Source organism: Dipodascopsis tothii (assembly GCF_038497935.1).
Source record: "Dipodascopsis tothii strain CBS 759.85 unplaced genomic scaffold V1510scaffold_4, whole genome shotgun sequence".
Taxonomy (NCBI): Eukaryota; Fungi; Ascomycota; class Lipomycetes; order Lipomycetales; family Lipomycetaceae; genus Neoaidaea; species Neoaidaea tothii.
This window is the reverse complement of record NW_027117988.1, coordinates 316,470-343,055: the sequence shown is the minus strand read 5'-3', so window position 1 is coordinate 343,055 and position 26,586 is coordinate 316,470. Positions and strand designations below refer to the sequence as shown.

At 67.0% G+C, this 26,586-nt stretch overlaps 10 protein-coding genes across 10 annotated transcripts; 3 read left to right on the top strand and 7 right to left on the bottom strand.

Annotated features, from left to right (window-relative positions):
• The first annotated feature begins 222 nt into the window (after positions 1 to 222).
• Positions 223 to 2,142, top strand: V1510DRAFT_411520 (WD40-repeat-containing domain protein). Its single transcript, XM_066932912.1, has 2 exons — positions 223 to 277; positions 370 to 2,142. Exons 1-2 carry the CDS (start codon positions 275 to 277, stop codon positions 1,723 to 1,725), a joined length of 1,359 nt encoding a protein of 452 aa, XP_066790971.1. The 5' UTR covers positions 223 to 274; the 3' UTR covers positions 1,726 to 2,142.
• V1510DRAFT_411517 (60S ribosomal protein eL27) lies at positions 1,790 to 2,740 on the bottom strand. The gene is made up of 3 exons (XM_066932911.1): positions 2,626 to 2,740; positions 2,222 to 2,559; positions 1,790 to 2,187 (listed from the first exon to the last, which is right to left on the bottom strand). Exons 1-3 carry the CDS (start codon positions 2,657 to 2,659, stop codon positions 2,146 to 2,148), a joined length of 414 nt encoding a protein of 137 aa, XP_066790970.1. The 5' UTR covers positions 2,660 to 2,740; the 3' UTR covers positions 1,790 to 2,145.
• Positions 2,741 to 3,072: 332 nt separating this feature from the next.
• On the top strand, positions 3,073 to 6,065 carry V1510DRAFT_360341 (uncharacterized protein; the record flags this gene model as incomplete). Its single annotated transcript, XM_066931011.1, has 4 exons — positions 3,073 to 3,140; positions 3,176 to 3,592; positions 4,352 to 4,826; positions 5,190 to 6,065. The coding sequence occupies 4 exons, from the start codon at positions 3,073 to 3,075 to the stop codon at positions 6,063 to 6,065; spliced, it is 1,836 nt and encodes a 611-aa protein (XP_066790969.1).
• A 43-nt stretch (positions 6,066 to 6,108) lies between these two features.
• On the bottom strand, positions 6,109 to 8,452 carry V1510DRAFT_360494 (dilute domain-containing protein C25B8.08; the record flags this gene model as incomplete). Its single annotated transcript, XM_066931020.1, has 2 exons — positions 6,109 to 8,024; positions 8,056 to 8,452. 2 exons carry the CDS (start codon positions 8,450 to 8,452, stop codon positions 6,109 to 6,111), a joined length of 2,313 nt encoding a protein of 770 aa, XP_066790968.1.
• Positions 8,453 to 9,005: 553 nt separating this feature from the next.
• On the top strand, positions 9,006 to 9,974 carry V1510DRAFT_389908 (ribosomal protein S8e/ribosomal biogenesis NSA2). Its single transcript, XM_066931740.1, has 3 exons — positions 9,006 to 9,018; positions 9,120 to 9,187; positions 9,220 to 9,974. The coding sequence occupies exons 1-3, from the start codon at positions 9,016 to 9,018 to the stop codon at positions 9,929 to 9,931; spliced, it is 783 nt and encodes a 260-aa protein (XP_066790967.1). The 5' UTR covers positions 9,006 to 9,015; the 3' UTR covers positions 9,932 to 9,974.
• Positions 9,975 to 9,995: 21 nt separating this feature from the next.
• On the bottom strand, positions 9,996 to 11,288 carry V1510DRAFT_406023 (Cys/Met metabolism PLP-dependent enzyme-domain-containing protein; the record flags this gene model as incomplete). Its single annotated transcript, XM_066932361.1, has 1 exon — positions 9,996 to 11,288. The coding sequence occupies one exon, from the start codon at positions 11,286 to 11,288 to the stop codon at positions 9,996 to 9,998; it is 1,293 nt and encodes a 430-aa protein (XP_066790966.1).
• Positions 11,289 to 12,664: 1,376 nt separating this feature from the next.
• Positions 12,665 to 13,480, bottom strand: V1510DRAFT_352015 (cyclic-AMP phosphodiesterase; the record flags this gene model as incomplete). Its single annotated transcript, XM_066930870.1, has 1 exon — positions 12,665 to 13,480. A coding segment is annotated over one exon (816 nt), but the record flags the coding sequence as incomplete, so codon positions are not given.
• Positions 13,481 to 14,609: 1,129 nt separating this feature from the next.
• V1510DRAFT_411508 (tRNA methyltransferase complex GCD14 subunit-domain-containing protein) lies at positions 14,610 to 15,947 on the bottom strand. Its single transcript, XM_066932910.1, has one exon. It carries the CDS (start codon positions 15,838 to 15,840, stop codon positions 14,644 to 14,646), a length of 1,197 nt encoding a protein of 398 aa, XP_066790964.1. The 5' UTR covers positions 15,841 to 15,947; the 3' UTR covers positions 14,610 to 14,643.
• A 768-nt stretch (positions 15,948 to 16,715) lies between these two features.
• On the bottom strand, positions 16,716 to 19,776 carry V1510DRAFT_360411 (ras guanine nucleotide exchange factor domain-containing protein; the record flags this gene model as incomplete). The annotated part of the gene is made up of 4 exons (XM_066931016.1): positions 16,716 to 18,264; positions 18,445 to 18,617; positions 18,705 to 19,361; positions 19,393 to 19,776. The coding sequence occupies 4 exons, from the start codon at positions 19,774 to 19,776 to the stop codon at positions 16,716 to 16,718; spliced, it is 2,763 nt and encodes a 920-aa protein (XP_066790963.1).
• Positions 19,777 to 23,329: 3,553 nt separating this feature from the next.
• V1510DRAFT_411498 (cobalamin-independent synthase) lies at positions 23,330 to 26,179 on the bottom strand. Its single transcript, XM_066932909.1, has 2 exons — positions 26,090 to 26,179; positions 23,330 to 25,955 (listed from the first exon to the last, which is right to left on the bottom strand). Exons 1-2 carry the CDS (start codon positions 26,124 to 26,126, stop codon positions 23,692 to 23,694), a joined length of 2,301 nt encoding a protein of 766 aa, XP_066790962.1. The 5' UTR covers positions 26,127 to 26,179; the 3' UTR covers positions 23,330 to 23,691.
• Positions 26,180 to 26,586: the final 407 nt, after the last annotated feature.

The following is a 26,586-nucleotide window of genomic DNA, read 5'->3' as shown; positions in this document are numbered from 1 at the left end:
GCCGCGGTTCGGGGTCCGGCCTCGTTCGCGGGCGTGCTCGCGCTGGACGCGGTCGCGTGTGGTCGGCGATCGGAGATGTTTGACAGCTGAGTCAGCTGTTGACGTTGGGGAGTCATCATCAACGCGCGGCTTAGTCACCGTTGCCGGGACAACGCAAATGCGGTTGCCTGGGCAACGTAGCTCGTTGCCCCAGCAACAGCTAGTGTCCCAAGAAAAAATTTCGCCGCCGGTCTTTGGAATCGCGCACTGCACGACGACGAGCGACACAACAACCATGGTGAGTAGGCAGCCGGCCGGTGCGACCGCAGTGGCAGCAGCTCCTACTGCGGCCGGTCGCTATCCTGTTGCGCCCAGTGCTGACCCGCCCAGAAAGTCAAGACGCTCAGCAGATCGGCGGACACGTACCTGCCCGCGCAGAACACGGAGGTCTCGCGGCTGCCGCGCAACCTGAACCCCGAGCTGCACCCGTTCGAGCGTGCTCGCGAGTACACGCGAGCGCTGAATGCGACCAAGATGGAGCGGCTGTTTGCGGCGCCGTTCATCGGGCAGCTCGGCAACGGACACATCGACGGCGTGTACGCCCTCTGCAAGGATCTCCGGCGGCTCAATACGTGCGCCTCGGGCAGCGGCGACGGCGTGCTCAAGTTCTGGGACATGTCGACGCGGGAGGAGCTGCAGTCTATCCAGGCGCACCGCGGCACAATCCGCGGCCTGACGGTCACGGTCGACGGCCGGCTGCTGTCGGCCGGCATGGACAGCACGGTCAAGCTGTGGGACGCTAGCTCGAACGGCAGTGCCGAGCCGATCACCACGTTCATGGGCACCAGCGGATTCACCGGGATCGACCACCACCGGGTCGACCCGATCTTTGTGACGTCGTCGGCCGCGGTCGAGATCTGGGACGAGAACCGGTCGAAGCCGATCTCGAACATGTCGTGGGGCGCCGACAACATCGTGACGTGCAAGTTCAACCCGGTCGAGCAGCCGCTGCTGGCGTCGGCGGGTGCGGACCGGTCGATCGTGATCCACGACATGCGCACCAACAGCCCTGTGCAGAAGGTGGTGGCGACGATGCGCACGAACGCGCTCTGCTGGCACCCGCTCGAGGCGTTCAACCTGGCCGCAGCCAGCGAGGACCACAACGCGTATCTGTACGACATGCGCAAGCTCACGCGCGCGCTCAACGTGTGGAAGGGCCACGTTTCGGCGGTCATGGACGTCGACTTTTCGCCGACCGGCGAGGAGATCGTCACGTCGTCGTACGACCGCACGCTGCGCATCTTCAAGACGCGCGACGGCCACTCGCGCGACATCTACCACACCAAGCGCATGCAGCGCGTGTTTTCGGCCAAGTTCACTATGGACACCCGGTACATTGTGTCGGGCTCGGACGACGGCAACGTGCGCGTGTGGCGGTCAGAGGCTTCGTCGCGGGCCAATGTCCGCTCGGCGCGTGAACGCTCTAAGCTTGAGTACGACGCCGCGCTCAAGGAGCGGTACAAGCACATGCCCGAGATCCGGCGCATCGCGCGCCACCGTCACGTGCCCAAGGCAATCAAGACGGCCACCGCTACCAAACGCGTGGAGATCGAGAGCATTAAGCGCAAGGAGGACAACGTGCGCAAGCACAGCAAGAAGGGCGCCGTGCCGTTCCAGAAGGAGCGCGAGAAGCACATCATTGGCGTGGCCATCAAGGACGCCAAGGACGCCCCGGAGGGCAAGTAGGCGGCTGTGCGGTGCACAGCGCCGTGTACGTTATCATAGGCATTGTACGGATAAAAGTTTAGTCGTTTAATGAATGCATTAGCAGTGAGATGTGCGTAGGGGCTGGGTGCACGTCGCAGGGCGAAATGTAGGTTGCGCCAACACGGATCATCCGAAGGCACAACCAAGAGAGGCCGGTCTTGCACGCAGCTGCTTGTCTACAATGGTGATTTAGAGTACGGCGCTCTTTGAAAGCAATTGGCCAGTTGCCAGAGATCAAGCGCGGTGGTGATTGCCATCGGGTGTTAAGCGTAGGTGAGCACTCCGTCGAGGCTACGGCGTCCCATCGGCCACCTCGACGCCTCCAAACCAGCCACATTCAATGTGTACAAGTGCTTTATTTATACTTAAGAATATATGACTTTTTGTATGTGCCAACACTTAGAAACGGAGCTTGGTGAAGAACCATCTGTTGCGGCCAGACTGTTGTTAGTCCCGCCTCGACGCAAAAACATACCTGGTATCTCTCCTCGAAGGCCTTCTTGATGGTCTTCTTGGCATCCTCACGCTGCGAGGGCTCCTTGAAGGTCTCGGTCGACAGAACGTTCTTGAGCGACTCGAGGTCGAGGGTGTAGCGGGTGGGCATCAGGTGGTTGTAGTTGACGACCTTGATGAAGGGCTTGACCTTTGACCGCTTGGCGACCTTCTTCTCGCCCATACCCTTGGTGACCTTCAGGGGGTAGCGCTCGACACCGGCGACGAGAGCGTGGCCGAACGAGTGGCTCTTGGTGCCCTCATCGAACGGCTTGATGATGACGACCTTCTTGCCGGCGTAACGTCCGTTGGTGATGATGGCTGGGTCGTCAGCGCCGGATCAAGCGAGCGCGCAGACAGCGAGGCCTCCGCGGACGGTGTACTTACCAACTTTGCCCTGCTTCAAGAACTTGGAACCCATTTCTGCGACGTTGATTACGGTGTGGTATGTGGATGGGATTTGAATTGTATGGCGCTCGCGATTAATATCAAATTTTGCGATGGTTAGTTTTTCGGACCCGGGTGTGACTGCGTTTTTCTGCGCCGGCGCAGCCCTAACGCCGCACAACCCTACATCTCCCAACGCCCCCCTGGCTTATGTAAGACCGAGCGACGTTACGTTGCCATAGCAACGTCAGGCGCCACACGCGTAGCGTAAATAAACAAAGCCGCACCTCACCGTCCTAGCGGAGTGCTCCGAACACCGACACGACAACAGCCACTTTAAGCAAGGCGAACGAGCCAGGCGCTATATATTAGGTCTCCGCGGTCTCCGAGGATCTCTTGCAGATTCTCCGCTACCCTGTTGGATATCGTCCCGGTTGACACGTCCACATGACGCCGACGTCTATTCGTGGGATCAGACACTCGGACTCGACCACTGCCCTGAGACCAATTCCGATGTAAGCCACGCGCCGGCCCTGGCCGCTGACCCCAGGTGGGACTCCTCTGATCCCGAACGGCGGCCGCCGCCGCTGCCGCTGAGCGACTCGCCCGTGCTGGCTCCCGCGGGCTCGTCGCCGACGCGTGCGTCGCCACTCTACGCCGGCAATCGCTCGCGCACGAGCTCGCCGACCAAGTTCCCGGGCCTGTCGAGCGCGGCCGAGCGCGAGACGGCCGCGGGGATCGCCGATATGTCGCAGCAGCTCGTCAAGCTGCTGGACATCGCGACCGGCATCGACGCCACCTCGCGCCACTCGGACGTTACGATCCAGCGCGCCGAGATGCAGGTCGACAGCCTGCTGCGCCGGTCCAAGGACAACGCGAGCGACCTGGTCGCGCTCAAGGAGAACATTCACAACACCGAGTCGGCGCTGCGGAAACAGGTTCAGGAGCTAAAGGCCGTGCTGGACGAGTCATACAGGGCGATCGACGGCCGGACAGACCCGACCAGGGAGATCGTGCAGGCACTCAAGACGGTGGTCGGCGCCGAGCAGCAGCACACGCGCAGCCTGCTGGCGGACATGGTCAGCGCCGAGAAGATCGGGCTGGACGATCTGCGGACGACGCTGCTGGACGCGCGCACCGCCACACTGGCTGAGCTGGCGGCGGTGCGGACGGCCGTGGACGGCCGTGACGGCGCCGACAGCGCCGCCGCCGAGCTGGCCACACTCGTGGCTGCGCTGGCGACCAAGATCGACACGCTGGCCGCGCGGCCGCAGCCGGACGCGGGCCCGCAGCTGGCCGCCCTCAGCAAGGCCGTGTCGGAGAACGCCGAGGGTGTGGCTGGGGCCGTTCGCGCCGGCCACACCAGCACGGCCGCCGACGTCGCCAAGCTGCTGGCCCTCGTCGAGGCCGGCAACGCCGCCCAGCAGGCCGGCTTTGTCGGCAAGCGCGAGGTCGACGACCTGCGAAGCACGCTCGGCGCCCTGCTCGAGCACAACAAGGCCGCCGTCGAGCGGGTCGCGGTCCACTACGCCGAGACCTCGTCCAAGACCAAGGCCGATCTCGAGCAGACGCTGGCCACACACCTCGGCGCAGACGCCGGCCTGGCCCAGCAGGCCGCCGTCGACCAGCTGGCCGAGCGGGTCGAGGCTGTGGCCGCCACGGCCGCCGACAGCCGCGAATCGCTCGAGAGTCTTCTCAAACGGGCGCTGGCCGAGCTCGGCGCCAGCGCCGACGCTGTGGCAGCCGTGCACGACGCCCACAAGGCCGCCGCGGCCGCCCAGGCCGCCAAAACCGACGTCGAAGCCGTCCAGGCCCGGCTGGCCGAGCTGGCCGGGCTGGTCGGCCAGATAGTGGCGGCCGGGCCGGAGGCGCAGGAACAGGCGCAGACACTCGCCGACGCCCACAGCGAGGCGCTCGGCGCGCTGGCCCGGCAGATCGACAGCGGCCACGCGGCGCTGGCCACACAGAGCCAGCTGGGCGGAGTGGAGGCCAAGCTCGAGCGGTTGGAGGACGTGAATGCTAAACTGGACCGCCTGGACGACGTGGACAGCAAGCTGGAGCGGCTGGAGGACGTGCACACAAAGCTGGACCGGTTGGACGACATACACACCAAGCTGGGCCGTCTGGAAGATGTCCACGCCAAGCTGGACCGGCTGGACGACGTCCACACCAAGCTGGAGCCGCTCGACCGGCTCGACAACGTCCACAGCAGCCTCGGTCGGCTCGACGACCGGCTGGGCGACGTCCACTCCAAGCTTGGCGGCCTCGACAGCCTCGGCGACGTCCCCGCCAAGCTCGACAGCCTGCTGGCCGTCCCGGAGCTCGTCCAGGCCTCGTCCAAGGCCACCGGCGAGGCCGTCGAGGCCGCGCTGGACGCGCGTGGACTCGCCGCCAAGGTCGACGTCGACGGCGCCGTCGAAACGCTGCGGACCGCCCTGGCCGCGCTGCCGGCGGCCGTCGGCGCGACAACGCAGACCGCGCTGGACGAGATCGTGGCCGCTCTGGGCGGGCAAACCGCGGCCACGGCCGACTTGCGCGACTACGTCGGCAGCCGGTTCGACCAGGCCGTCGCCCGCCAGCACACAGACCTCGCCGGGCTGCGCGACGAGCTCGCGCAGTCGGTCGCCGCCGTCCCCGCCGCCGTCGCCCACGACGTCCTTGGCGCCTCGCGTCAGCAGGCCGAGCTGTACTCGGCCAAGCTCGAGGCCGTCCTCGGCAGCCGGCTGGACGCCGCGCCGGTGGTGCCGGCCGCAGTCGTGTCTTCGCTCGACGAGCTCCGCACGCTCGCCCAGGCCGCCGCCAGCCCCGACAGCACCGCCAACGCGGCCGTCCTGGCCAAGCTCGACACGGTCGTGGCCGACCTGACCACGCTCAGCAACAACATGGAGCCGCTGTCGCTCCTGCCCGAGATCCACGCGTCGTTCCTGGACTCGGCCGCGCAGTTCAACTCGTACATCGTGACCGAGCACTCCAGTCTGATGAAGGAGGTCCAGGACATGCAGTCGCGGCGGGTCGAGCTCGCAGCCGAGCTCGCCCGGCTCGAGACGTCGCTCGACCTGCGCTCGCGCGAGTTCGAGCGGCTCGAGGCCCGCGCTGACAGCTTCTACGCCAAGCTGACCGAGTCGTATTTCGAGCGGTCCAAGGCGTCGGCGGCGATGGGCACGCCGTACGGCAAGGTGCGCGCCGCCAAGCCCGCGCTCAACGTGCTGTCCGAGTCGCCCATGGCCGAGGACCACCTGGGCTCGCTGAGCAACATCACCAACGGCAACGACGGCGACGGGTCGCCCGAGCGGGTTGGATCGGTCGGACACGGGCGCAAGGTGTCGTGGGGCAAGAAGTTTGGCAGCATGTTCACGCCCGGCAAGGAGAACGAGCTGGCGGTGGCCAAGCGCGGCAGCATCCGGCGGGGCGGGCGGCGCAGCGCCAGCGAGCACATCTAGGTCGGCGTCGGTTTGTTTATTAGCGGGGTAATCTGTAGCCGCATCACCAGGCCGTGTCCATGCGGTCGACGTAGGGCCCGGCGACGTCGAGCTTGTCGAGGCCGAGGTCGAGGCCGAGGTCGAGGTCGTCGAGCCGGGTTGGCAGGCCGTACGTGGGCACGGCGCGGTCGAGCGAGTCCCAAAAGTCCGTGGTCAGGGTGGGCACCAGCCGGCGGCCGCCGTCGCCCCACGACTCGGTCATCTGCGCGGCCGTGGGCAGCACGAACGGCAGGATGAGCGAGACGTCGGGGTGGAGCGCGTCGGCGGGCGCGCCGTCGAACGCGTCGTCGTCGTCGTTGTCGTCGTCGTCGGAGCTCGAGCTGGCGCGGTCGAGGTCGTTCCAGCTCGTCGCGTTGTTGATCCGGCTGATGAGACTGTCGCGCTGGTGGTGGAGCGCCTTCGCGAGCGACGCGCGCAGCCCGCGCGGCGAGCCCAGCGCCGGCCGCTCCTTGGTCGGGCTCGGCGACCGCGACCGCTCGGGCGCCAGCGACTGCCGCAGCAGGCCCAGGAGCGGCGGCTTCCCGGGCCCGTCCAGCGCCTGCAGGTACGCCAGCGCCGGCCGCGGCAGCGCGTTCTCGCCGACCTCGAGCCGGTACTTGCGCGCGACGTGCACCAGCTGCGCCGGCGTCAGCTCCGGCAGCTGCCGCAGCGTGCCCTCGACGTCGGCGCGCTCGCCCGAGAGCGACGACAGACACTGCAGCCACTGCAGCAGCTGGACGACCGGCGCGAGCTGGCTGCGGACGATGTCGACGAGCGTCTGGTCGCGCGCGGGCGCCGTCGCCAGCCGGCGCGACTTTTGCCGCGCCCAGTCCTCGAGCGACGACACGTTGAGCCGGATCTGCATGGCCCGCGTGCGCGCCAGGTACCGCCGGTTGGCCATGATGCGGCCAAAGACGGTCGCGTTGATCCAGTAGAAGATCTGGGACATGATCTGGCCGACAATGAGCGCGTGCACGCCGTAGAGGTCGAGAATGAACAGCGTCGAGCTCAGCAGCGACGTGACGGTGCGCGGCGACGGCTGGTTCGGCGCCGGCGCCGGTGCGGGCGCAAACGCCGGCGGGTCCGGCCGCTTCTTGGCGCGAAACAGCCGCCACTCGTTCTGGAACGCGACGTCGTCGAGCCCGGGGATCGTCTCGTGGTCGAGCATGGCCACGTCGAGCACGTCGTTCAGCCGGCGCTCGGCGTCCCGGATGAACGTCACGTAGATCTCGCTCACGAGCTCGATCAGCTCCTGCTGGTGCTCGAGCGTGGCCTCAGCCAGGCCGCCGTCGCGCCGCAGGTAGTACAGCAGCAGCGACACGTTGGCCAGCCAGAACGCCAGGTACGCCATGTCGTCCTCGTGCGCCTCGACCACGTCGTTGATGCGCTCGGCCGCCAGCACCAGCAGCCGCCGCAGCAGGTCCGGCGACTGGTAGTAGTGCGCGTAGCGTGCGGCCAGAAACAGCAGGTTCGCCGGCTGCGTGCGCTGCGCGGGCCCGCACTGCGGCGCAGCCTTGCCGACGGCCACGTCCAGCAGCCGCGGCACGTCCGCGTTCGTAAACACGTACATCTGGTCGGGCAGGCACTGGTCCCAGTCGAACGCGCCGTCGTCGTCGTCGTCCGAGTCGGCGTCGAGCCCGTTGTCGACGCCAAGCTTGGTGATGTCGACGCCGAGGTTGTCGATAGACTCGAGCAGCAGCATGTGCCGCTGCTCGGACTCGGCCACGGCGCGGTCGAGGTCGTGGGGGTTGGCCCGCCGGTCGTCGACGACGATGCCCGAGTCGGCCATGACCCGCGACACGTCGCTGGCGGGCGCGACAAAGTCGCGCACCGTGCGCCCAGACGCCGAGCACGCGTCCGTGGCCGCGCCGGCCTGCAGCAGCGCCTTGACGATGTCCTTGTGGCCGCTGCTGGCGGCCCACATGAGCGGCGACCATTTGGCTGGCGTCAGCAGCGCCAGAAACTGACTTACACTTGTCGCAGACGTTCACGTCCGCGCCGGCGGCGATCAGCTGGCCGACCATGGCGCTGTGGCCGAGCCACGACGCGTAGATGAGCGCGGTCGAGCCGTCGGCGTCGGGCGCATTGATGTCGACGCCGGCTGCTTCGACCAGGAACGCGACCGTGGCGCCGTCGTTGTTGCTGGCGGCACTCACAAAGAGCTCGTGCAGCTCTCGCTGCTTGTCGGCATCGGCCTGATCGCTGGTGGCCAGGGCGCGGGCCCTGTCGAGGACCGGGTTCGGTTTCGGCGGCGATCTTGGAGTGGCGGCGTCGTCAGACGCCTCGAGCGCGTCCGCAGCGGCCCCGGGCGTCTCCGGCGGTGCCGCGGGCGGCGTACCGGCCTCGGTCTGTGTCTGCGCCGCGTCCATGAGCGCGTACGAGGCGTCGATCCGGTCGTAGACGTTGTTTGCGTCGTACACGTCGCTCGCGTCGTACGCGGCTTCCGCGTCGTACGCATCGTCGGCGGAGGCATCGCGCGGCCGCTCATCATCAGGCGCGTCCTGGGACGCACGCACGGCCGGCCGCAGCGCCGGCGGCAGCGACTCGCGGTCCACGGCCGGCCGCAGCGACCGCTTCGTGCTGAGCTCGACCGGCGACGAGCGGTCCGCGTAGCCGTACAGGTTCGGACTGAGCACATTGGCCACGTTGTCGGAAAGCGGCTGGCGGATCAGCGGCGGCAGCGGACTGTCGGCCAGGCCCTGCAGCGAGCCCGGCAGGTCAAGGCCGGCCGGGTCGTCGGCCATTGTTGTTTGATAGAGGAGCGCGGCGGCAGCGATAGGCGCGCGCGTCACGTGTGTTGTGCTACCCGGCGCGCGTCATGCGCGGTTGCCATGGCAGCGGTTGCCATGGCAGCGATGGGAGTTACCCGGCGACGAAACTCCCATCTGGAAAATATTTTCACGCCCGCCGCATTCAGCAGCCAGCAACCGCCATGGTAAGTGATCCGGCGCGGCGGCCGCGGCAGCCGTCGGCAGCGCTGTCGGCGGCGGCCGCGCGGCCGCGCGCCCGCGCGGACCCCAGCGCTAACCCCCGCAGCCGCAGAACGAGTACATCGAGGAGCACATCAAGAAGCATGGTCGTCGCCTCGACCATGACGAGCGCAAGTATGTCGCCGCACCGGCGCCGCTGACCCCAGGCGCAAGCGCGAGGCGCGCGAGGGCCACCGGATATCCAAGGACGCCCAGCGGCTGACGGGCTTCCGGGCCAAGATGTTCGCCAAGAAGCGGCACGCCGAGAAGATCGAGATGAAGAAGAAGATCCGGCAGCACGAGAAGTCGATGGTGAACGCGGCGCCGACCAAGGAGGTCGACCCCGAGGGCGTGCCCGCGTACCTGCTCGACCGGCAGCAGACCAACCAGGCCAAGGCGCTGTCGACGTCGATCAAGCAGAAGCGGCTGGAGAAGGCGGCCAAGTTCGCCGTGCCGCTGCCCAAGGTCCGCGGCATCTCCGAGGAGGAGATGTTCAAGGTGATCAAGACCGGCAAGTCCAAGCACAAGGCGTGGAAGCGGATGATCACCAAGCACACGTTCGTCGGCGAGGGCTTCACGCGCCGGCCGGTGAAGCTCGAGCGGATCATCCGGCCGTCGGCGCTGCGGCAGAAGAAGGCCAACGTGACGCACCCCGAGCTCGGCGTGACGGTGCACCTGCCGATCCTGAGCGTCAAGAAGAACCCGCAGAACCCGATGTACACGCAGCTGGGCGTGCTGACCAAGGGCACCATCATCGAGGTCAACGTGTCCGAGCTCGGCATCGTCACCGCCGGCGGCAAGGTCGTGTGGGGCAAGTACGCGCAGATCACGAACGAGCCGGACCGCGACGGCTGCGTGAACGCGGTCCTGCTGGTGTAGAGTATTCATGGGTAGGCTAGATAGTAAAAGTTCATTCATTGGATCTACGGCCGCCGGCGGCTGTCTACTGGGCCTTGACGGCGGCAAACGCCTGCTCAAAGTCGGCGATGATGTCGTCGATGAACTCGATGCCGACGGCGACGCGGATGAGGTCCGGCGTGACGCCCGACGCGACCTTCTCCTCGTCCGTGAGCTGCTGGTGCGTCGTGAAGTGCGGCGCGATCACCAGCGTCTTGAGGTCGCCCACGTTGGCCAGGTTCGACGCCAGCTTGAGCTGGTCGACGACCTGCGCGCCGATCTCGGGCCCGCCGACGGCGCCGAACGACAGCACCGCGCCGTAGCCGTTGCGCAGGTACTTCGTGGCGAGCGCGTGCGACGGGTGCGACTCGAGGCCGGGGTACGACACCCACGAGACGTGCTCGGACTGCTCCAGCCAGCGCGCCAGCTTGCCGGCGTTCTCCACGTGGCGGTCGACGCGCAGCGACAGCGTCTCGAGGCCCTGGATCAGCTGGAAGGCCGCGAACGGGTTGAGCGTCGGGCCCAGGTCGCGCAGCAGCTCGAGCCGCACAAACAGCGCGAACGACAGCTTGCCGAACGCCTCGTTGTACACCAGGCCGTGGTAGCTCTCGGCCGGCTGCGAGAACTGCGGGAACCGGTCCGGGTGCGCGGCCCAGTCGAAGTTGCCGGCGTCGACGACGACGCCGCCGAGCGTCGTGCCGTGGCCGCCGATCCACTTGGTCGCCGAGTGCACGACGATGTCGGCCCCGTGCTCGATCGGCCGCACCAGGTAGCCGCCGGCGCCGAACGTGTTGTCCACCACGAGCGGCACGCCGTGCGCGTGCGCGATCTCCGCGATCTTCTCCAGGTCCGGCACGTTGTACCGCGGGTTGCCGATGCTCTCGACGTAGATCGCCTTGGTGCGGTCGTCGATCAGCTCGGCGAACTTGGCCGGGTCGTCGCCGTCGACGAACCGCGTCTCGATGCCCAGCCGCTTGTTGAACACCTTGAACTGGTTGTACGTGCCGCCGTACAGGAACGACGTCGACACGATGTTGTCGCCGTGGTGCGCCAGCGCGCCGATCGCCAGGAACTGCGCGGCCTGGCCCGACGACGCGGCCACCGCGGCCGCGCCGCCCTCGAGGGCGGCCACGCGCTTCTCGAACACGTCCACGGTCGGGTTCATCAGCCGCGAGTAGATGTTGCCGTTCTCCTGGAGGCCAAACAGCCGGGCGCCGTGCGCCGAGTCCTCGAAGACGTACGACGTCGTCGCGTAGATCGGCACCGCGCGCGCGCGCGACGACGGGTCGACCTCTTGGCCGGCGTGGACCTGGAGCGTGTCAAAGTGCGAGGGAGGCATGGTGATGCAGAATGGCCGCTGGTTCCATGCCGGCCGCCCTTTATACCGCCGCGGCGCCCGACAACGGCCCGGCCGCCTGCCCGGGAGCATACGACGGCGCGCTAGCCCGGACGGCTCGTTTGCCTGGCCATTGTTGCGGAATGAAACTTTGAGCGAGCGTTTTTTACTGGACTCGTCTAGTTTTTTCCCAATAAGCTCCGTCATCGATGGCGAAATCGGTCTGCCTACGCACGCAAGCCGCTCAACCCTGCCGGTGGGCGACGGCTCCTGGTGCCTGGCCGTGCTAGCGACACCGCTGCGGTCGCCTAGCTCGCCCAAACGGTGCGCTGCGGGCGCTGAAAATTTTTCTCCTAGCCTCTGGGGACGGATCCGGCGGAACGGCCGGGCGGCCGGAGACGGTGGGCGGGCGCCGCTGAGGGTGGGTCCGTGGCGCGAAGGCTGTGCCGGGTGTGCGGATGGTCGCGCGAAAGCTCGCCATCGGGGCTGCGTGTTCGCGGGGGATGCAGTAGGGCGCATGTGGCGCCGCACGGACCCGTGCGGCTCATGTCACGTGAACGCGAGGGGTAAGTGTCCAGGGTCTGCGCCGCACCGAGTGCGGCGCGCCGGCTGCACGTGAGCCGCACCTGGCGCGTCCCTGCTGAGCCGGCGGGCCCCGACGCCACACCTAGCCACTGCGGCTGTCCCCTGAGCGGCCGGGGCCGCAGACTCGTCAGCCACGTCTACGCCACTGCGGCTGCCCGCCGCACGGCGTGCGGCTCGACACCGCCACGTCCACCATGCAACTCTCTATTCTACAGGTCCAGCTTCTGGCCGGCCCGTGCTATCACAAATCGGCAGCCCGCCAGGTCGTCCTCGAGCGCGGCAATCTCCTCGAGCTCGCGCAGAATGGTGGCGTCGATGGTCTCGACGCCACAGGTGCAGTCGCCGGCGTTGGCGCAGCACGGTGGCGCATCGTCGTCCGCGAGATCGTACGAGATGACGTCCTTGATGTGGTTGATGACAACGGTCAGGCCCGCCAGCGGCCGGTTGGCGGCCGCAGCGGCCTGCTCGGCGGCCACGCGCGACAGGCTGTTGCGCACGTGGGGCATGTCGATCTCCGAGCCCGAGCCTGTCTGGCTGTCGTCGCGGGACGCCCGGCGCGACGACGACGGCGAGTACTGCTGCATGAACGCGTGCTTGTCGTTGTAGTGAATGTGGGGGTTCGGGTGCAGCGCGTAGGGATGGGGCGACGAGCCGCGCGCCGAGTCGTCGGCGGACGAGCGGCGGCGCTCGGGCGACCCCATGGCAAAGTTGCCAAACAGGCTCGCGGCGGCCGCGTCCGCGGCCGCGTCGACGCCTGTGCTGTAGCTGTCGCCGGCCGGCAGGTCGGCGACCATGCTGGCGAACTGCTTGAGCTCCTGGATCAGGTACGGCGGCGACATGTGGCCAAAGAGCGAGCTCTCGGGCTGGCACGACGCATACGAGCATTCGATGACGATGCCGCGCAGCCGGCCTGCCCGGAACAGGCCCGCGGCCTCGTGCCACACGCGGCGATTGCGCGGGTCGATCGAGACCGAGTCCGGCTCGACGTCGCCAAACATGAGCAGCTCGTCGCCTGTGTGCTTGTCGCGCAGAAAGAACGCGGTCGACGGCACGGCGCCGACCGTCTGGCCCGCGCTGTGCAGACAGCCGTGCGAGACCTCGAACGCGCGCGCGGTCAGGCCGCGCGCGACGTCCGCGGACGCGCCGTCGGCGATCCGCCGCAGTTGCAGCAGGCCGATCGGGTCCTGGCCCTCGTTGGTCATGTTGGGCCAGACCAGGCCGTTGAAAATGCCGTCCTTGACGGCATCCAGCACACGCGGCAGGCCGGCGACGTGCTTCGGCCGATCGTGCGAGAACGACGAGGCGTTGAGGGCGAGCGCGCCAACGTGATCTAGGTGCGCATGCGTGATACAGACGGTCTGCACCAACTCGTGCGCGACGTACGCCGTGTTGGCGTACGAGTTGCGGTACGGCAGCACGGTCGAGCCGAAGCAGCGGTGCGCCGTGCGCGGTCCGCCCCGCCTGTGTGTGTCTTCCTGCAAGATTCGGCGGATGCCGGCCATGAACGTGCCTGCGTCCACCGCAGCCAGCACGTTGATGCCCCACGGCTCGGCCACTGACTTGACCACGTAGCCCGACACGCCGCTCTCGAGGGGTCCGCCCGACGCTCCCTGTTGTCAGCTTGCCCCGCCGGCACGTACCAGCACAATCAGCTCGAAGGCCGGGGTCATGGCGGCGATCGCCGGTCCGGTCTGCGGACGGTCGGCTGCGGGCACGGCTGCGGCGCCGGCTCGCACGGTCCGGTCGGGATCTCGGTCTGCGGGTGTGCCCACGCGCTCGGTGCGCGCCCCGCTCGTTTTCTCGCTTACGAGGCCGGGCCTCGTTCGAAAATTTGAGGCAGCCTCGACGGACTCGGGCGTCGGGTGCGCTGATCTGTCGGGCCGCGCGCCTGGGAGGATTCTGGATGAGTCGCGCGCTCTGCACGGTCCGTGTGACGTGCTTGCTCGGCTGCGCAGAGTGGTGGTGTCTTTATATGCTCCGAAGACCGCCCGACAAGTGCAAATGCGCCGGCTCCCAGCTTTTACGAGATTGTGGTTCAGTGTGGTGGTGTCTTGGAATTAGTCCCAATTCGCCTAGCGCACGAATATATTACAGTGAGCGTTTTCCGCTTACGGCGCCGCGTGACCCGTTTGGGCAACTGCTCTGGCGGGCGGCGGTCACGGGCGGGTAACCACGCTGCCGGCGGCCGCTGTCTGAGCCACGCCGGCGCCGGCGGCGCCGCCCCGTCAGCGCGCAGTCCGCCGCTGTGGCGGGGGCGCAGGCCTGCGGAGTACGGCCAAGCACTGCGGCGTAGTCAAGCCCACGGCCAGGTCGCCCGGCCGGTGTCTAGCTGGATCTGGCCGGCGGTGGCAGAAGATAAGACGGGGCAGCGGACCTTGGCGCATAGAATACGCGCAGAAGTGCGTTGGAAGCCCACCGATATTCCACGCTAGTGTACACACGGCTAGGTCCAGGAATGCGACGCACACGTGGATACTAATGCACGTTTATGCGGCTAGCGCGCATTAGTACCGGCAGCCGAGCAGGCCCGCCAGCGGCGGTGCGGCCGGCGGACGGGGGGCCGGCGACGTCCGACACAACGCTGCCACGCGGCCACCGCTCCGCCGCTAGGGCCACCGCCGCCAGGACCCGGAAACGCCGGCCGCAGCGCCCAATGAACGGCCTGTTGATGCGGCGCTAGGCGGCGGGGCGGCCGGCTGCAGCGGCCCAGCCGGCCGGTTCGGACCAAACGTACGGATGAGCCCACAATTACGGGTCAGGGCGCGTGCGCCATTTATTGCTCCTCCTCCGGCGCGGCCTGCTCGCGCGCGTTCGCGGCCATGCGTTGCCGCAGGGCCGCCGGCATCGGCGGCGGCAGGTACGCAAACGTCAGGTACGACGTGTGGCTCTTGATCTCCTGCTCGACCTTGGACACGTCACGCCACTCGTAGCCCTCCTGGCCCTCATGCACGCGCTTGCCCTTGCCCCAGAGGTGGTCGAGCTCGGTGCGGCGGCCATCGTCCTCGGCCTTGCGCTTCGGCGCCGGCGGCCCGCTCTCGTCGCCCTCGGTCTCGGTCGCGCCGGCCTCAGCGGCCGCCTCGGCCGCCTTGCGCTCGTTGCGCCGCCGCAGGCCGGTCTCGCGGCGCTCCTTGATGTCCCGCAGCCGCTCGACCGCGTCCTCGGGCCGGCGCAGCATCTCCTTGCGCGCCTCCCACTTGCGGGCCGCGATCTCGACCATCTGAATGTCCTGCCAGCCCTCGGCCCGCAGCGTCTCGATCGCCTGCTGGACCTGCTCCATGCACGGCAGGAAACAGCAGATCCGCGTGATCTTGGTCTGCGACAGCTGCCGCTTCAGGTGCGGGATCGCCTGCCACGGCGACGGCATGTCCAGAAACACCGCGGACGCGTCCAGCGTGCCCTCTGCGAGCACGTCAAAGCCGTCCTTGCAGACGTCCCGGTGGAAGCTTGCGACGACGTCCTGCAGGCCGTGGTCCTCAAATTCCTGTCGCGCGGCCTCGTACCGCGGCTCGTGAAATTCAAACGTCCACACCCGGCCGCTGCGCGCGGCTTCCTGCGTGCGCACCGTCCGCGCCAGCGCGTGCGTGAAACTGCCGCTGCCGGTACCGGCCTCGATCACCTTGGTGCCCGGTCGGATCCGCAGTCGCTGCACCAGGTAGCTAGCGTCCGGCGTGTACACGATCTGCGTGCGGTGCGGCAGCGACAGACTCCACAGCTCGGGCGTTGGCTGTAGCAGATGGCAGAACCCGGCCTTGGTCGACGACGTGCTGGCCAGCTGCGTGCCGAACGGCTTGCCGATCATCGTCTTGTACGGGAACGACCCGAACCGCGTGTGCAGCGTGTACTGGGCGTGCTCGTCCTCGGCCTTCTCGGCCTGCTTGGGCTTGAGCGGCTTGATGTTGTCTCTTGTCAGCCAGACCAGCGTCAGGTCGCCCTCGCTGATCGCAGGCTTGTGCTCAAAAAACGACGACATTGCGTCTGCGCGTGCCCTGCCGGTGCCGTGCTGTGTGCCTGGGGTACAGGATGCAATGGATGATCCAGGTCGTGCCGTCAAATTTTCTCGATTTTTTTTCTCCCAAATCGTGACTTTGGTAAATAAGCCGGCGTGGTGTTTGGCGCGTCATATAGCCGCTAAAGCGTCTACGAGCCCGGCGACGACTGGTCGAAGCGGCGTGTTCAGAGAGGATGTCTTCGGCCAGAGTGCTACGCGATTCTCTCGGCGGCTAGGCGCTGCCGTCACGAGTCCTTGCGGAGTCTGGTCGACTCACGTGACCAGGACAGGCAGCGGCTATATGCCTGTAGCTGAGTCGCCGCTGGAGTCTTCCGCACGTGCTCACCGTCGACTCAGGACCTGCATATAGCCGCGGTGGCACAAGAGACGCGCCGCACAGCCACGACGCCTCGCCTGCGCCGCACGACGCATCGAGCCGCACCAGGTGCGGCTTCCCGCGCAGAGCGCCACACAGCCGCACACGCCAGAGCCGCATGTCGTGCGGCTCATAGCCGCACAGCCCTCAACTCCCACCGTCCCCAGCCTGTTTGCCCAGGCCGGTCACCCTCGACGGAGCTGCCACCGGACGCTCGTCCGCACTACGTGCCCCGCAGGAGCGCCTCGGCAGAACCGGCCACACGTCGAGATTAGAAATTAAGACAGACCTATTAAACATGTATATATAATAGCACAGTGCCGCGAGGCGGACGATCCAAGAAACAGAAACGAAATGATATATAAATCAAGAGCAGAACATCCCAAACAGACCAACTATAAGACAACGGCGAGCGCCGGGTGATATATAACACGAAAAGCAAAGGACCCAATGAGCAATAATCAAACGTAGATTTTGGCGGTCAGCGCGAGATGATCGAGTTGCGGCTGGTGGTAAAGGCCGAGGCATGCAGGCCGCGGGTGGCCAGGCGCTCCTCGATCTCGCAGCTGCGGTTGTAGAGTGCGAGGCGGTCGCGGAGGTTGGCCGCGTGCACGCGGCCGAGCTCGGCCGAGATCCAGGACTGGATGTCGGCGACCTCGTGGAACTGGTACGGGACCTGGAACCGCTGGAGGTCGGCGATGATCTTGGTGGTGCGCATGAACTTGTCAAAGTTGATCACCCGGGGCGAGAGCGGGTTCTCGGGCTCCATGTTGCGCTTGTCGGGGTTGCCCTCGTCGGTGAAGACGAGGTCCGAGAGGTAGAGGCCGAGGTAGGGGATGCAGGGTGTGTCCTGGGAGCGCAGGAGCATGCGGTACGACGCGTAGTTCTTCTCGATCACGATCAGGTTCTTGAGCTCGTTGAAGAGCGTGTGGTACCGGGGCGGAACCAGCTCCCACGTCTTCTTGAGCTTGACGATGACCGACGACTGCAGCGCGAGCGTGATGGCCATCATGCAGTTGTAGTTCTTGAGCTCGAGGCACTTCTCGGCGACGCGGATCCACTGCTTGATGAAGTTCATGCGGACCTTGTTGGCGCACTCGGGCGCGACGATGCTGTCCTGGATCAGGAACGCCAGGTCGGTCGACAGCGTCGACATGGCCTTGACGTTGTGCGCGAGCGACTCGGCCTGGTCCTTGCCGAACTCGCGCTTGAGCAGCTCCTCCGGCATGATCCGGCAGAACAGCCGTGACTCACGCAGGGTGAGCTGCCGCGCCAGCTCGAGCGGGTCGAACGCCAGGATCGACGGTGGCGCGCCGCCGTCGGCCAGGTACTTGGCCACGGCGGCCATGTTGTGCTTGTTGACGATCGGCGTCGGCGCCGGCGCCGCGTCGAAGCCGCCGTACGTCGTCTCCGGCCGCAGCTTGGACATGGCGCGCGGCACGAGCGGCCCCTCGGCGTCGGCCACGCGCGCGATGAGCTCGACCAGCCGCGACGACGCAAACGGCAGGTGCTCCTTGAGCGGCCCGGCCGCAAAGTCCCGGATCAGCGGCAGCGCGACGTGGTCCATGTCCGGCCGCCAGTGGCTCTCGAGCCAGCCCTTGATGGCGTTGTAGACGCGCAGCCGGCCGGCGAGCGCGTTGGTGTCGTTCGCGCCGTACGAGCCGGGCCGCGAGAAGGACTCGAACCGCGCCAGCAGCTGCGCGGCGAACTCGGACGGCGTGGTGAACAGCCGGAACGTCATGAAGAACGTCGAGACGACGAGCGCGTCGGGCGTCGACACGTCCGACGTCAGCTTCTTGACGAGCGCCTCGAGCGTCGCGCCCTGGATCTGCCCGTCGCCGTTGTACATGATGCGGTCCTCGAGCGCGACGTTGGCGTACCGCGGGTCCTCGGCGGCGGGCGTGTCCGGCGCCGGGCGCAGCCGGCCCAGCCCGTCCTCGGCCGGCGGCATGATCGTCGAGTTCGGCGTCGTCGCCGTCGTCGCCGTCGTGCCCACGCTGCCGTGCCGCGTCGCTTCGCGGTCCGACGCGCTCGCCGCCGACGACTCGCTCGAGTTGGACTCGCGCGTGTTGGTCATGCTGCGGAACGACCGCAGCGGGCCGGCCATCTGCTGGCGCAGCAGCGCCAGCTTGGTGTCGTCCTCGGTCGACGTCGTCGACGTGGCGCTGTCGCGGGCAAAGAACGGCCCGCCGGCCGCGTTCTGCGACGACGGCCGCCGGCTGGCCTGCGTCTGGTACTGGAACTCCAGGAACTTGCGGTCGACGTCGATCTCAAAGTCGCCGACCTTGTCGAGGACGTGCTTGGCGCGCGCGACGCACACGCTCGAGTCGCGCAGCGTCATGATGGCCGCCTCGACCAGCCGCTGCGTCTCCTTGTTGATCTCCTCCGAGCCCGAGACCGCGGGGCCGGCCGGCGCGTCCGGCGCCACCGCCGCCGTCGGCGAGAACGGCGCCTTGCCGTCGAAGTCCACGCTGGCCTCGTCGTACTTGGACGCGACGACGTCGCGGGCGGCCGTCACCAGCTCGGCGATGCGCTCGTACACGGCGCGCTGGGCCGCCTCGAGCGGGCTGCTTTTGCCGGCGGACCGCGCGCCAACGGCGTCGACCACCGACAGCAGCTGCCGCGCGATATATACAGTTTGCCGCGTGGTCACGAGCAGGATCGACGGCGTGCGCGACTGGATGTGCAGCTTGCTGATGTAGTAGCCGAGGTTCCACAGCAGCGCCTCGTGCGTCGAGTTGAGCCGGGCCAGCGCCGAGACGCGCAGGATGTCGGGGAAGAGCGACGCCCCGGCGGTGGCCGCGACCGTCGACGACGCCCCGGTCGCGCCGTAGTTCTTGAACAGGCTCGTTCCGGGCGTCTCGGTGTTGAACGGGTACGCGGCCGCGTCGTACATGCCCGCGTTGCGCTCGTCGCCGATCCAGATGTCGTGGAACGCCACCGCGCGCCGCACCAGCCGGTACGTCTTGGCGATCATGTGGCCGATCTTGTCGTCCACGCTGTCGTCCGGCGTCTTGGCCGCCGACACCAGCGACGCCAGCTCGGCCAGCAGCAGCCGCCGGTTCTTGCGGATCGGCTCCGAGCTGCAGACCATGTAGCTGTCGCGGGTCAGGCAGTCGGTCAGGTCCTGCGGTCAGCGCGCCCGGCGGCAGACTTACCAGAAGCGCGCGCACGCCCGAAACGACGGTCGTGACGGCGACCTGCGAGCACCGGCCGGTCTCGGACCGTGGGTTGGTGATGAAGTTGAGCGCGGCCAGCAGGAACGGCGTGATCTGCGACGGCTCGTACGGCTCGCAGTAGTTCGTCGGCAGCCACCCGCGCTGGCCGGTCGACAGCATCGTGCCGTCGCCCCAGCCGGACGGGTGCAGCGAGTGCAGCAGCACAATCTCGTTGGTGTCGAACGACAGGCAGTTGGACACCACCGAGAGCGAGAACAGCGACGGCGTGAACTGGTACGCCGTGCGCAGGAACGGGTAGAAGTCCACGGACGCGTCCGAGAGGCTGTGCGGGATGGCGACCGTGGCCGACAGCGCCGACGCCATCCGCGGCCGCTCCAGCTCGTCCGAGTCGCGCTTGCCGGACTGCTGCCGCGTCGTTGACGTGCTCGACGCCGGGCTTGACATGGTCGTCGTGGCGATGCCGACGGCGTGGGGGTCCTGGTCGACGCTCGTCCGCGACGACCCGTCCGAGAGCATCCCCGGCTCAGACGCGTGTTCGTTAATCCCAAAAGGCGCCGACGTGGGCGACGACGGGAAGAAGGCCGACGACCGCGGTGACGGCGACGACGACTTGTACGACGGAAAGACGGGCGCGGGCGCCAGGCGGGGCTCTGGGTGGTCGTGGCCAAAGTCGTCCGAGCTCGATGAGACCGACGATGAGCGTGACGAGAGCGACGGCGCCATCTGCGCGGCCGGCGCTAGCGTCGTCGGCGACAGCATAGTCGGCGACAGCGGCGACAGGCTGCTAGCTGCATTGGCCACATCGCGCCCGGGCCCGAGCGGGGGTGGCACGCGCCGGCTGGGCCCGGCGGTGGCCGGGCGGGACCCGGGGTCTGGCGGGCCGGACGACGGGGCGGCCAGCGCGCCGGCAGACGGCCCTGAGGGGGGAGCCGGCGCCCCAGGCGCCCCCGGCAGTGCGCCGCCGAGCGTGCCGAGAGCGGGCGGCCAGCCGGCGGACGGCCCGGAGCCGGTGCTGGCGGCCGTAGCCGTCCACGCGGTCGCCAGGCCCTCGCCGGCCGGCCGCGCCGGCAGCCGCCGCACCGGCTGCGACCGCGGCGACGGGTCCGACTCTGGCAGCTCCGGCTGTTCGGGCGTCGCCGGCGGCCGGCCGGGCGGCCGGGCCGGCGTGGTCGGCTGCGTGGCCGTCTCAAAGACGTTGCTCCGGAAAAGCGTGCGGCTCGGCGGCGCTGCGGTCGCTGGTGCCGGCGGCGCCGACGACGGCGCCGCCGCCGACGGCTCTGGCACCGCGTCCGCCGCGTCCGGCCGGTTCAGCCGGCGCGGCGCAACCGGCGCCACCGGGCTTGGTGTCTTGGAGGCCACGCTGGTGCCGTTAAAGAAGGTGTAGTAGCTGCTGTCAAGCTTGCGGATGACCTGCGGCGGCCGGTCGCCGGATGTCTTGTACTTGTACGACGAATACTCCATTGCACACGATCCGCCGGCGGCATCGGGCTCAGGCCCGGACGGTTGCGAAGCCAGTCAGTGGCGGTTTCGGCGTCCTCAGAGAGCACGCGCGGGCGCGGCAATTAGCGCAGCACGGCCGACAGGCGGAACGACGACAGCAGGCGCCGGACGGCCAGACAACGGGCTCGTGCAGAAGGGCTCAGAAGGGCCGACGGTGTCTGTCGGCTGCAAAACTCGGGCTGTGTCGCATCCACAGCGACCACGGCGAATCCACGGACAAGCACGCGGCGCGTATCGGCCAAACACCGTGTCGGCGACCAGGAAGGGGGCACGGGCGACGGGACGCGGACTCAGACTGTCCAGAAGACGGTGACGGACAGCGGCAGAGGTGCGAGGGAAGGAAAAAAAGACAGGGATGTTGGCGATCGGCTGTTTTCAGAGGGATGACTGTCGCTGCGCTTAGTGGTGTAGGCGTAGTGGCCGCGCCGGCGTAGTGGGAGGGATGCGGGCCGCTGCACACCGCGAGAACACCGGCGGCCGGGCGCTGCGCCAGTACATTGAGTACTGCGGGCGTTACGTGTGTGGCGCATGCGGCGTGCGGGTGCGCGTACGACGTTGCGCCGGTCGTGCGACGTACCGGGCGCGTACCCAGCGCGTAGCGCTAGCGGGGTGTGGCGCGCCCAGCACCGCCGCGCGGGTCGGGTCCGGCAGGGCCGCCGGCTGGCGGCGACCCGCGCGCGGCGGGTCGCGGCGGGTCGCGGCGCTGCGGGTGCCGTCGCACAGACAACGCCGCGGCTGCGGGCGCAGCGGCGACCGCGCTGGCTGCCCCCACCGCCGGCCAAGGGATCCGCAGGGTCCGGCCGCGCGGCGGCCCACCGCGCTGCTGCGCGGCCGCCGTGCCGCACGCGCCCTGGCTACCCTGGCTGGCGCCCTGGCTGCCCTGGCTACGGCAGCGCCGGTGCTAGCGGCCGGCGCGCCGGTCGCCGATCGCCGGCTGCAGCGCCGGCGCCGCGCGGCGCGCCGCTGCCGGCGATCTATGCCCAGAGCAGCCGCAGAGCCGGCCGCCGGTGGCAACCGTGTCTCGTCGGCCCCGCTGCCGGACGGCGCCGCCGGCCGCCACGCGCAAGGGGCTTTGGCCGCTACGCCCCTGCAAGCCACGCCCAGTCAGGGCTCCGATCGCATCCCTTCGCGGCCGCGGGCGCTAGCCGCGGCCGAGCGCAGCACGCAGCACGCAGCGGCCGGCACGCGCGCGGGGCGCAGCGGGCGTGTTCGCGGCAACTCGGTGCCCGCGCGTGCGGCGCGTGCGGCGCACGCGGTTTGATACCCGGGGGGGCCCTGTAATCACGTGATAGAGGTGCCCCTCGCGCCGCTGCCTCCCCGCCCGGCCGCGGTGGGCGCCACGGCGGACGCCACGGCGCCGGGCCCGGCGCTCCGCGTGGCCGCGCCGGTGCCGCGGGGCCGTCACGCGCGCGGCGCTGGCGGCGTTACCCGGGGTGACGCGCGGGTCGGCGGGTAGACGCGTGGCGCGCGTGGCACCGCATCCTCTTCCAACTGCGGGAACTGGTGCGACCCGGCGCATCCGCGCCGACCCGAGGTGCCTGCACCCGTCCGGTTCCGCGGGTCCGGCTCTGGCGACCCGGCACGCGCGGGTACCTACACGCACGCGCCACACCTGAACAGTACCTTGGTACGCCTCGCCCCAACAGCGTACGCTTGGTAGCACAGACAACGCCGATCCCGTGATGCCGCCCAGCCGCCGCCGAGCCCCGGTGGGGACCGGTGCCACCGCCCCAGCGATCGGCGCTGCCCACACCTGCGACAGCCGCGCGCCCGGCTCCGGTCTGCCGCCGCCCACTTGTGCGGGCCGTCCGCCAGCTGCCCGGAACTGTCTCGCCAGCTGCCGGCCGACCCGTGTCGGCCGGCGCCAAGCCGACCCCGGTCGGCAAACAAGTACTCGTCTCACAATGTCTCACCATCTCTCGCGCGGTCTCAGATTGTGTCAGCCGCGCGGACGCCACTCCATGCACCCTACACCCAACCGGCCCGCTTTCTTGCCGATCCCTGCAAGCCACGGCAGTAGCCAACCACGGGTCCACTGCAGCACGAACCAGGCCGGCCGAGCGCGAACCAGCTCGGCTCACGCGTCAACGCGCATCCGCCCGGCGTCTACAGGCGCCCACAGCCACCCGCAGCGTCGTACAGGCGCCATGTGGTTTGACACGTAGTCGGCCGTCTCCGCAGCCAGCGTGCCTCGGCGTTAAGGCGGTTCGCGTTCTTTCTCGCCTGTAACAGCAGCCTCGATGGGTTTGCTGGCCTGATAGGTGCACGCGGACCCAACGTGCAGTGATCGGCAACTTGCGGGCGCGCCATGGCCAATGGCTGAGTGTAGCCCCGATGCACGCAAGCCACGCATTGCTGATCGGCAGCGCGCGGTAGTCTTGGATCCAGCCGCAGTCGCGCGCAAGACACGCACAGAGCCAGCGCAAGGCAACTGCAGGCCTGCTCCTGTTGGCCGCTTGCAAGCAGCCCACAGATCTACGAATGAACGATGTTTTTTTTTTTTTTTTTTTTTTTTTTTTGCAAAAAATAGGTTGAGCCATTTTGCCGGAAGGTTGAAACTATGTACTGAAAATCAAAACAAATGAAATATAAACAATGAATGTAGAGTAATAAAAAGAAACGACATGGCAAATTTTTTCATCTTTGGAACATAACGCTCGAGAACCAAACTTTTAGAAATGTACACACAAAAAATCCTACCTGCGTCACTATTAAAACAAAAACGAAAATGAAAGGAGAGTAAACCGTGTCATGACAATGTAATCGAAAACTCCAGGTTTAAGCGTACTGGGCACGGAACTCCTTGGCGGCCTCGACCATGTTGGTCAGGGAAGCACGAGTCTCGGTCCAGCCACGGGTCTTAAGACCGCAGTCGGGGTTGACCCACAGGTTCTCCTTGGGGTAGACCTTCAGGATGTCGCCAATGCGGGTGACAAACTCCTCCTTGGCGGGGACACGCGGCGAGTGGATGTCGAACAGACCCAGACCGATGTGGTTGGGGTACTGCGAGAACTCCTGGATGTAGTTGGCGTCGTCCTTCTTCGAGAACTCGATCGAGACAACGTCAGCGTCAAGAGCCTTGATGTGGTTGGGGTCCAGGTCCGAGTAGCAGAAGTGCGAGTGGATCTGGGTCTTGTCCTCAACGCCCGAGGTCGACAGACGGAAGGACTCGACGGCCCAGTTGACGTAGTCGTCACGCTCGGCACCGGCGCGGAGGGGCAGACCCTCACGGATGGCAGGCTCGTCGACCTGGATGACGTAGACACCGGCGGCCTCGAGGTCGTTGACCTCGTCACGCAGGGCCAGAGCAAGCTGCTGGGCCTGGACCTTGGGGGCAATGTCGTCACGGGGGAACGACCATCTCAGGCAAGTAACGGGACCAGTGAGCATGCCCTTCATGGGGAGCTTGGTGATCGACTGGGCGTACTTGGACTCCTTGACGGTGATCGGGCCGGGACGCGAGACGTCACCGACGATGATCGGGGGACGGACGTAACGCGAGCCGTACGACTGGACCCAGCCGTTGGTGGTGAAGGCAAAGCCGTTCAGCTTCTCACCGAAGTACTGGACCATGTCGTTACGCTCGGGCTCACCGTGGACGAGGACGTCGAGGCCAACCTCCTCCTGGAACTTGACAACATCGGCGATCTCCTTCTCGATGAACTTCTCGTACTCCTCGGGGGTGATCTCACCCTTGGTGAACTTGTTGCGCATGATGCGAATGTCCTTGGTCTGGGGGAACGAACCAATGGTGGTGGTGGGGAAAGCGGGGATGTTCAGGTGCTTCTGGGCAGCCAGACGGGCAGCGAAGGGCGACTTGCGCTTGGCCTGCTCGGGGGTGATGGCCTTGACACGGGCCTGGACCTCGACGTTGTTGGTGATGGTCGACGACTCGCGGGCGGCGATCGAGGCAGCGTTGGCCTTGAGCTCCTCAGCGACCGACTCGGGGCCGCTGGTGACAGCCTTGGCGATGACAACGACCTCCGACAGCTTCTGGGTGGCGAACGAGAACCAGTCCTTGATCTCGGGCGAGATCTTCTTCTCCGAGTCCAGAGTGACGGGAGTGTGGAGGAGCGACGACGAGGTGGCGACAATGACACGCTCGGCACCGACCTTGGCGATGGCCTTCTGGACGAAGGCGATGGCCTTGGCGTAGTCGGCCTTCCAGATGTTACGGCCGTTGACAATGCCGACCGACAGGAACTGCGAGGGCTCGAGGATGTCGACAAGGGCGTCAAGCTGGCCGGGGACGCGGACAAAGTCGGCGTGGAAACCAGCGACAGGCAGGCCCTTGATGGCGTCAATGTTGGGGACGACGTCACCGAAGTAGGTGGTCAGGACCAGCTTGGGGCCAGCGGCCTTGGCAAGGTACTCGAAGGCGACCTTGTAGGCGGCCTTGACGTTCTCGGGCAGGTCCAGGACGAGGACGGGCTCGTCGATCTGGACGGTGTCGGCACCGGCCTCCTTCAGCTTGGCGAGGAGCTCGGCGTAGACGGGCAGCAGCTTCTCGAGCAGGGTGATGGGCTCGAGGTCGAGCGAGTCCTTGTCGGCCTTGCCGAGGTACAGGTACGACACGGGGCCGACCAGGACGGGGCGGGTGTGGATGCCGAGGGCCTTGGCCTCAAGGAACTCGTCGATGGGCTTGTTCGAGTTCAGCTTGAACTCAACCGACTTCGAGAAGGTCGGGCGGACGTAGTGGTAGTTCGAGTCGAACCACTTGACCATCTCCAGGGCGGTCACGTCGACAGCCGGCGAGGTCTCGGTAGCGGGGCGCTGGAGACCACGGCCCATGGCGAACAGAGTGTCCAGGGCGGGCAGGTTGTACTTCGAGTAGCGCTCGGGGATGACGTTGAGCAGCAGCGACAGGTCGAGGACATGGTCGTAGAACGAGAAGTCGTTCGACGGGATGATGTCAACGCCAGCGGCCTGCTGGAGCTTCCAGTTCTTCTCACGGAGGTCCTTGCCAACCTTGAGGAGGTCCTCAGCCGAGATCTTGCCAGCCCAGTACGACTCGGTGGCCTTCTTCAGCTCACGCTGAGCACCTGCGCCGTTAGTGTCCGTTGCGCGTCTGCAGACTCAATTGGCCCGCGGGTGGTCCCCGGCCGATATCGGCCGAGGAAGACGCCAATTGCGTCGGCCGTGGCCACCTCCGCGCGCCCGTCCGCTCAACACTCACCGATACGGGGGAAACCAAGAACAGCAGACTGAACCATTTCTAATGATTATTCAGGGTAAAAAACAAAGAATTGAATATGGAACTATTCTTTTGTTTTGTGAAGAAAAAAAAAAGAAAAGGAGTGCAGATTTGCTTGACTAAATATATGGCAATGGGCCCTGGACGCTGTAAAATTTTTCGCAATTTTTGATGTTTGGCAGGCTTGGATCCAACAAACTTTAGTGTGTGAGCTAGGGACTGAAAGTACTGCCTAATTGAGTCTGCTGCTGACATGTGAAAGCTATAGTCGGCGAATGATTTGCCGTACAAGGTAAATTGGCGAGGTCGTGTGTGGGAACTAGCCTATATTAGGAAATTAATTCAAGATCGTATGTTTGTACGGCGTTGTCCTGCAGCAGTTTGTGGTATATTCTGCGCGCGATCTGTTTGATGGGGCAAAAGTGGACAGGCACGCCCGCGCACCCACACGCGTACTTTGTGCCGCAAATGTCGCGAAC

Coding starts and splice junctions, on each gene's coding strand:
- V1510DRAFT_411517 (XM_066932911.1), bottom strand. CDS start 2,659: ATGGGTTCCAAGTTCTTGAAGCAGGGCAAAGTTG. Junction 2,560..2,625: donor CTTGAAGCAGGGCAAAGTTG/GTAAGTACACCG, acceptor CTGACGACCCAG/CCATCATCACCAACGGACGT. Junction 2,188..2,221: donor CCTTCGAGGAGAGATACCAG/GTATGTTTTTGC, acceptor GACTAACAACAG/TCTGGCCGCAACAGATGGTT.
- V1510DRAFT_411508 (XM_066932910.1), bottom strand. CDS start 15,840: ATGTCGTCGTTTTTTGAGCACAAGCCTGCGATCAGCGAGGGCGACCTG.
- V1510DRAFT_411498 (XM_066932909.1), bottom strand. CDS start 26,126: ATGGTTCAGTCTGCTGTTCTTGGTTTCCCCCGTATCG. Junction 25,956..26,089: donor TCTTGGTTTCCCCCGTATCG/GTGAGTGTTGAG, acceptor CTAACGGCGCAG/GTGCTCAGCGTGAGCTGAAG.
- V1510DRAFT_389908 (XM_066931740.1), top strand. Junction 9,188..9,219: donor CTCGACCATGACGAGCGCAA/GTATGTCGCCGC, acceptor CGCTGACCCCAG/GCGCAAGCGCGAGGCGCGCG.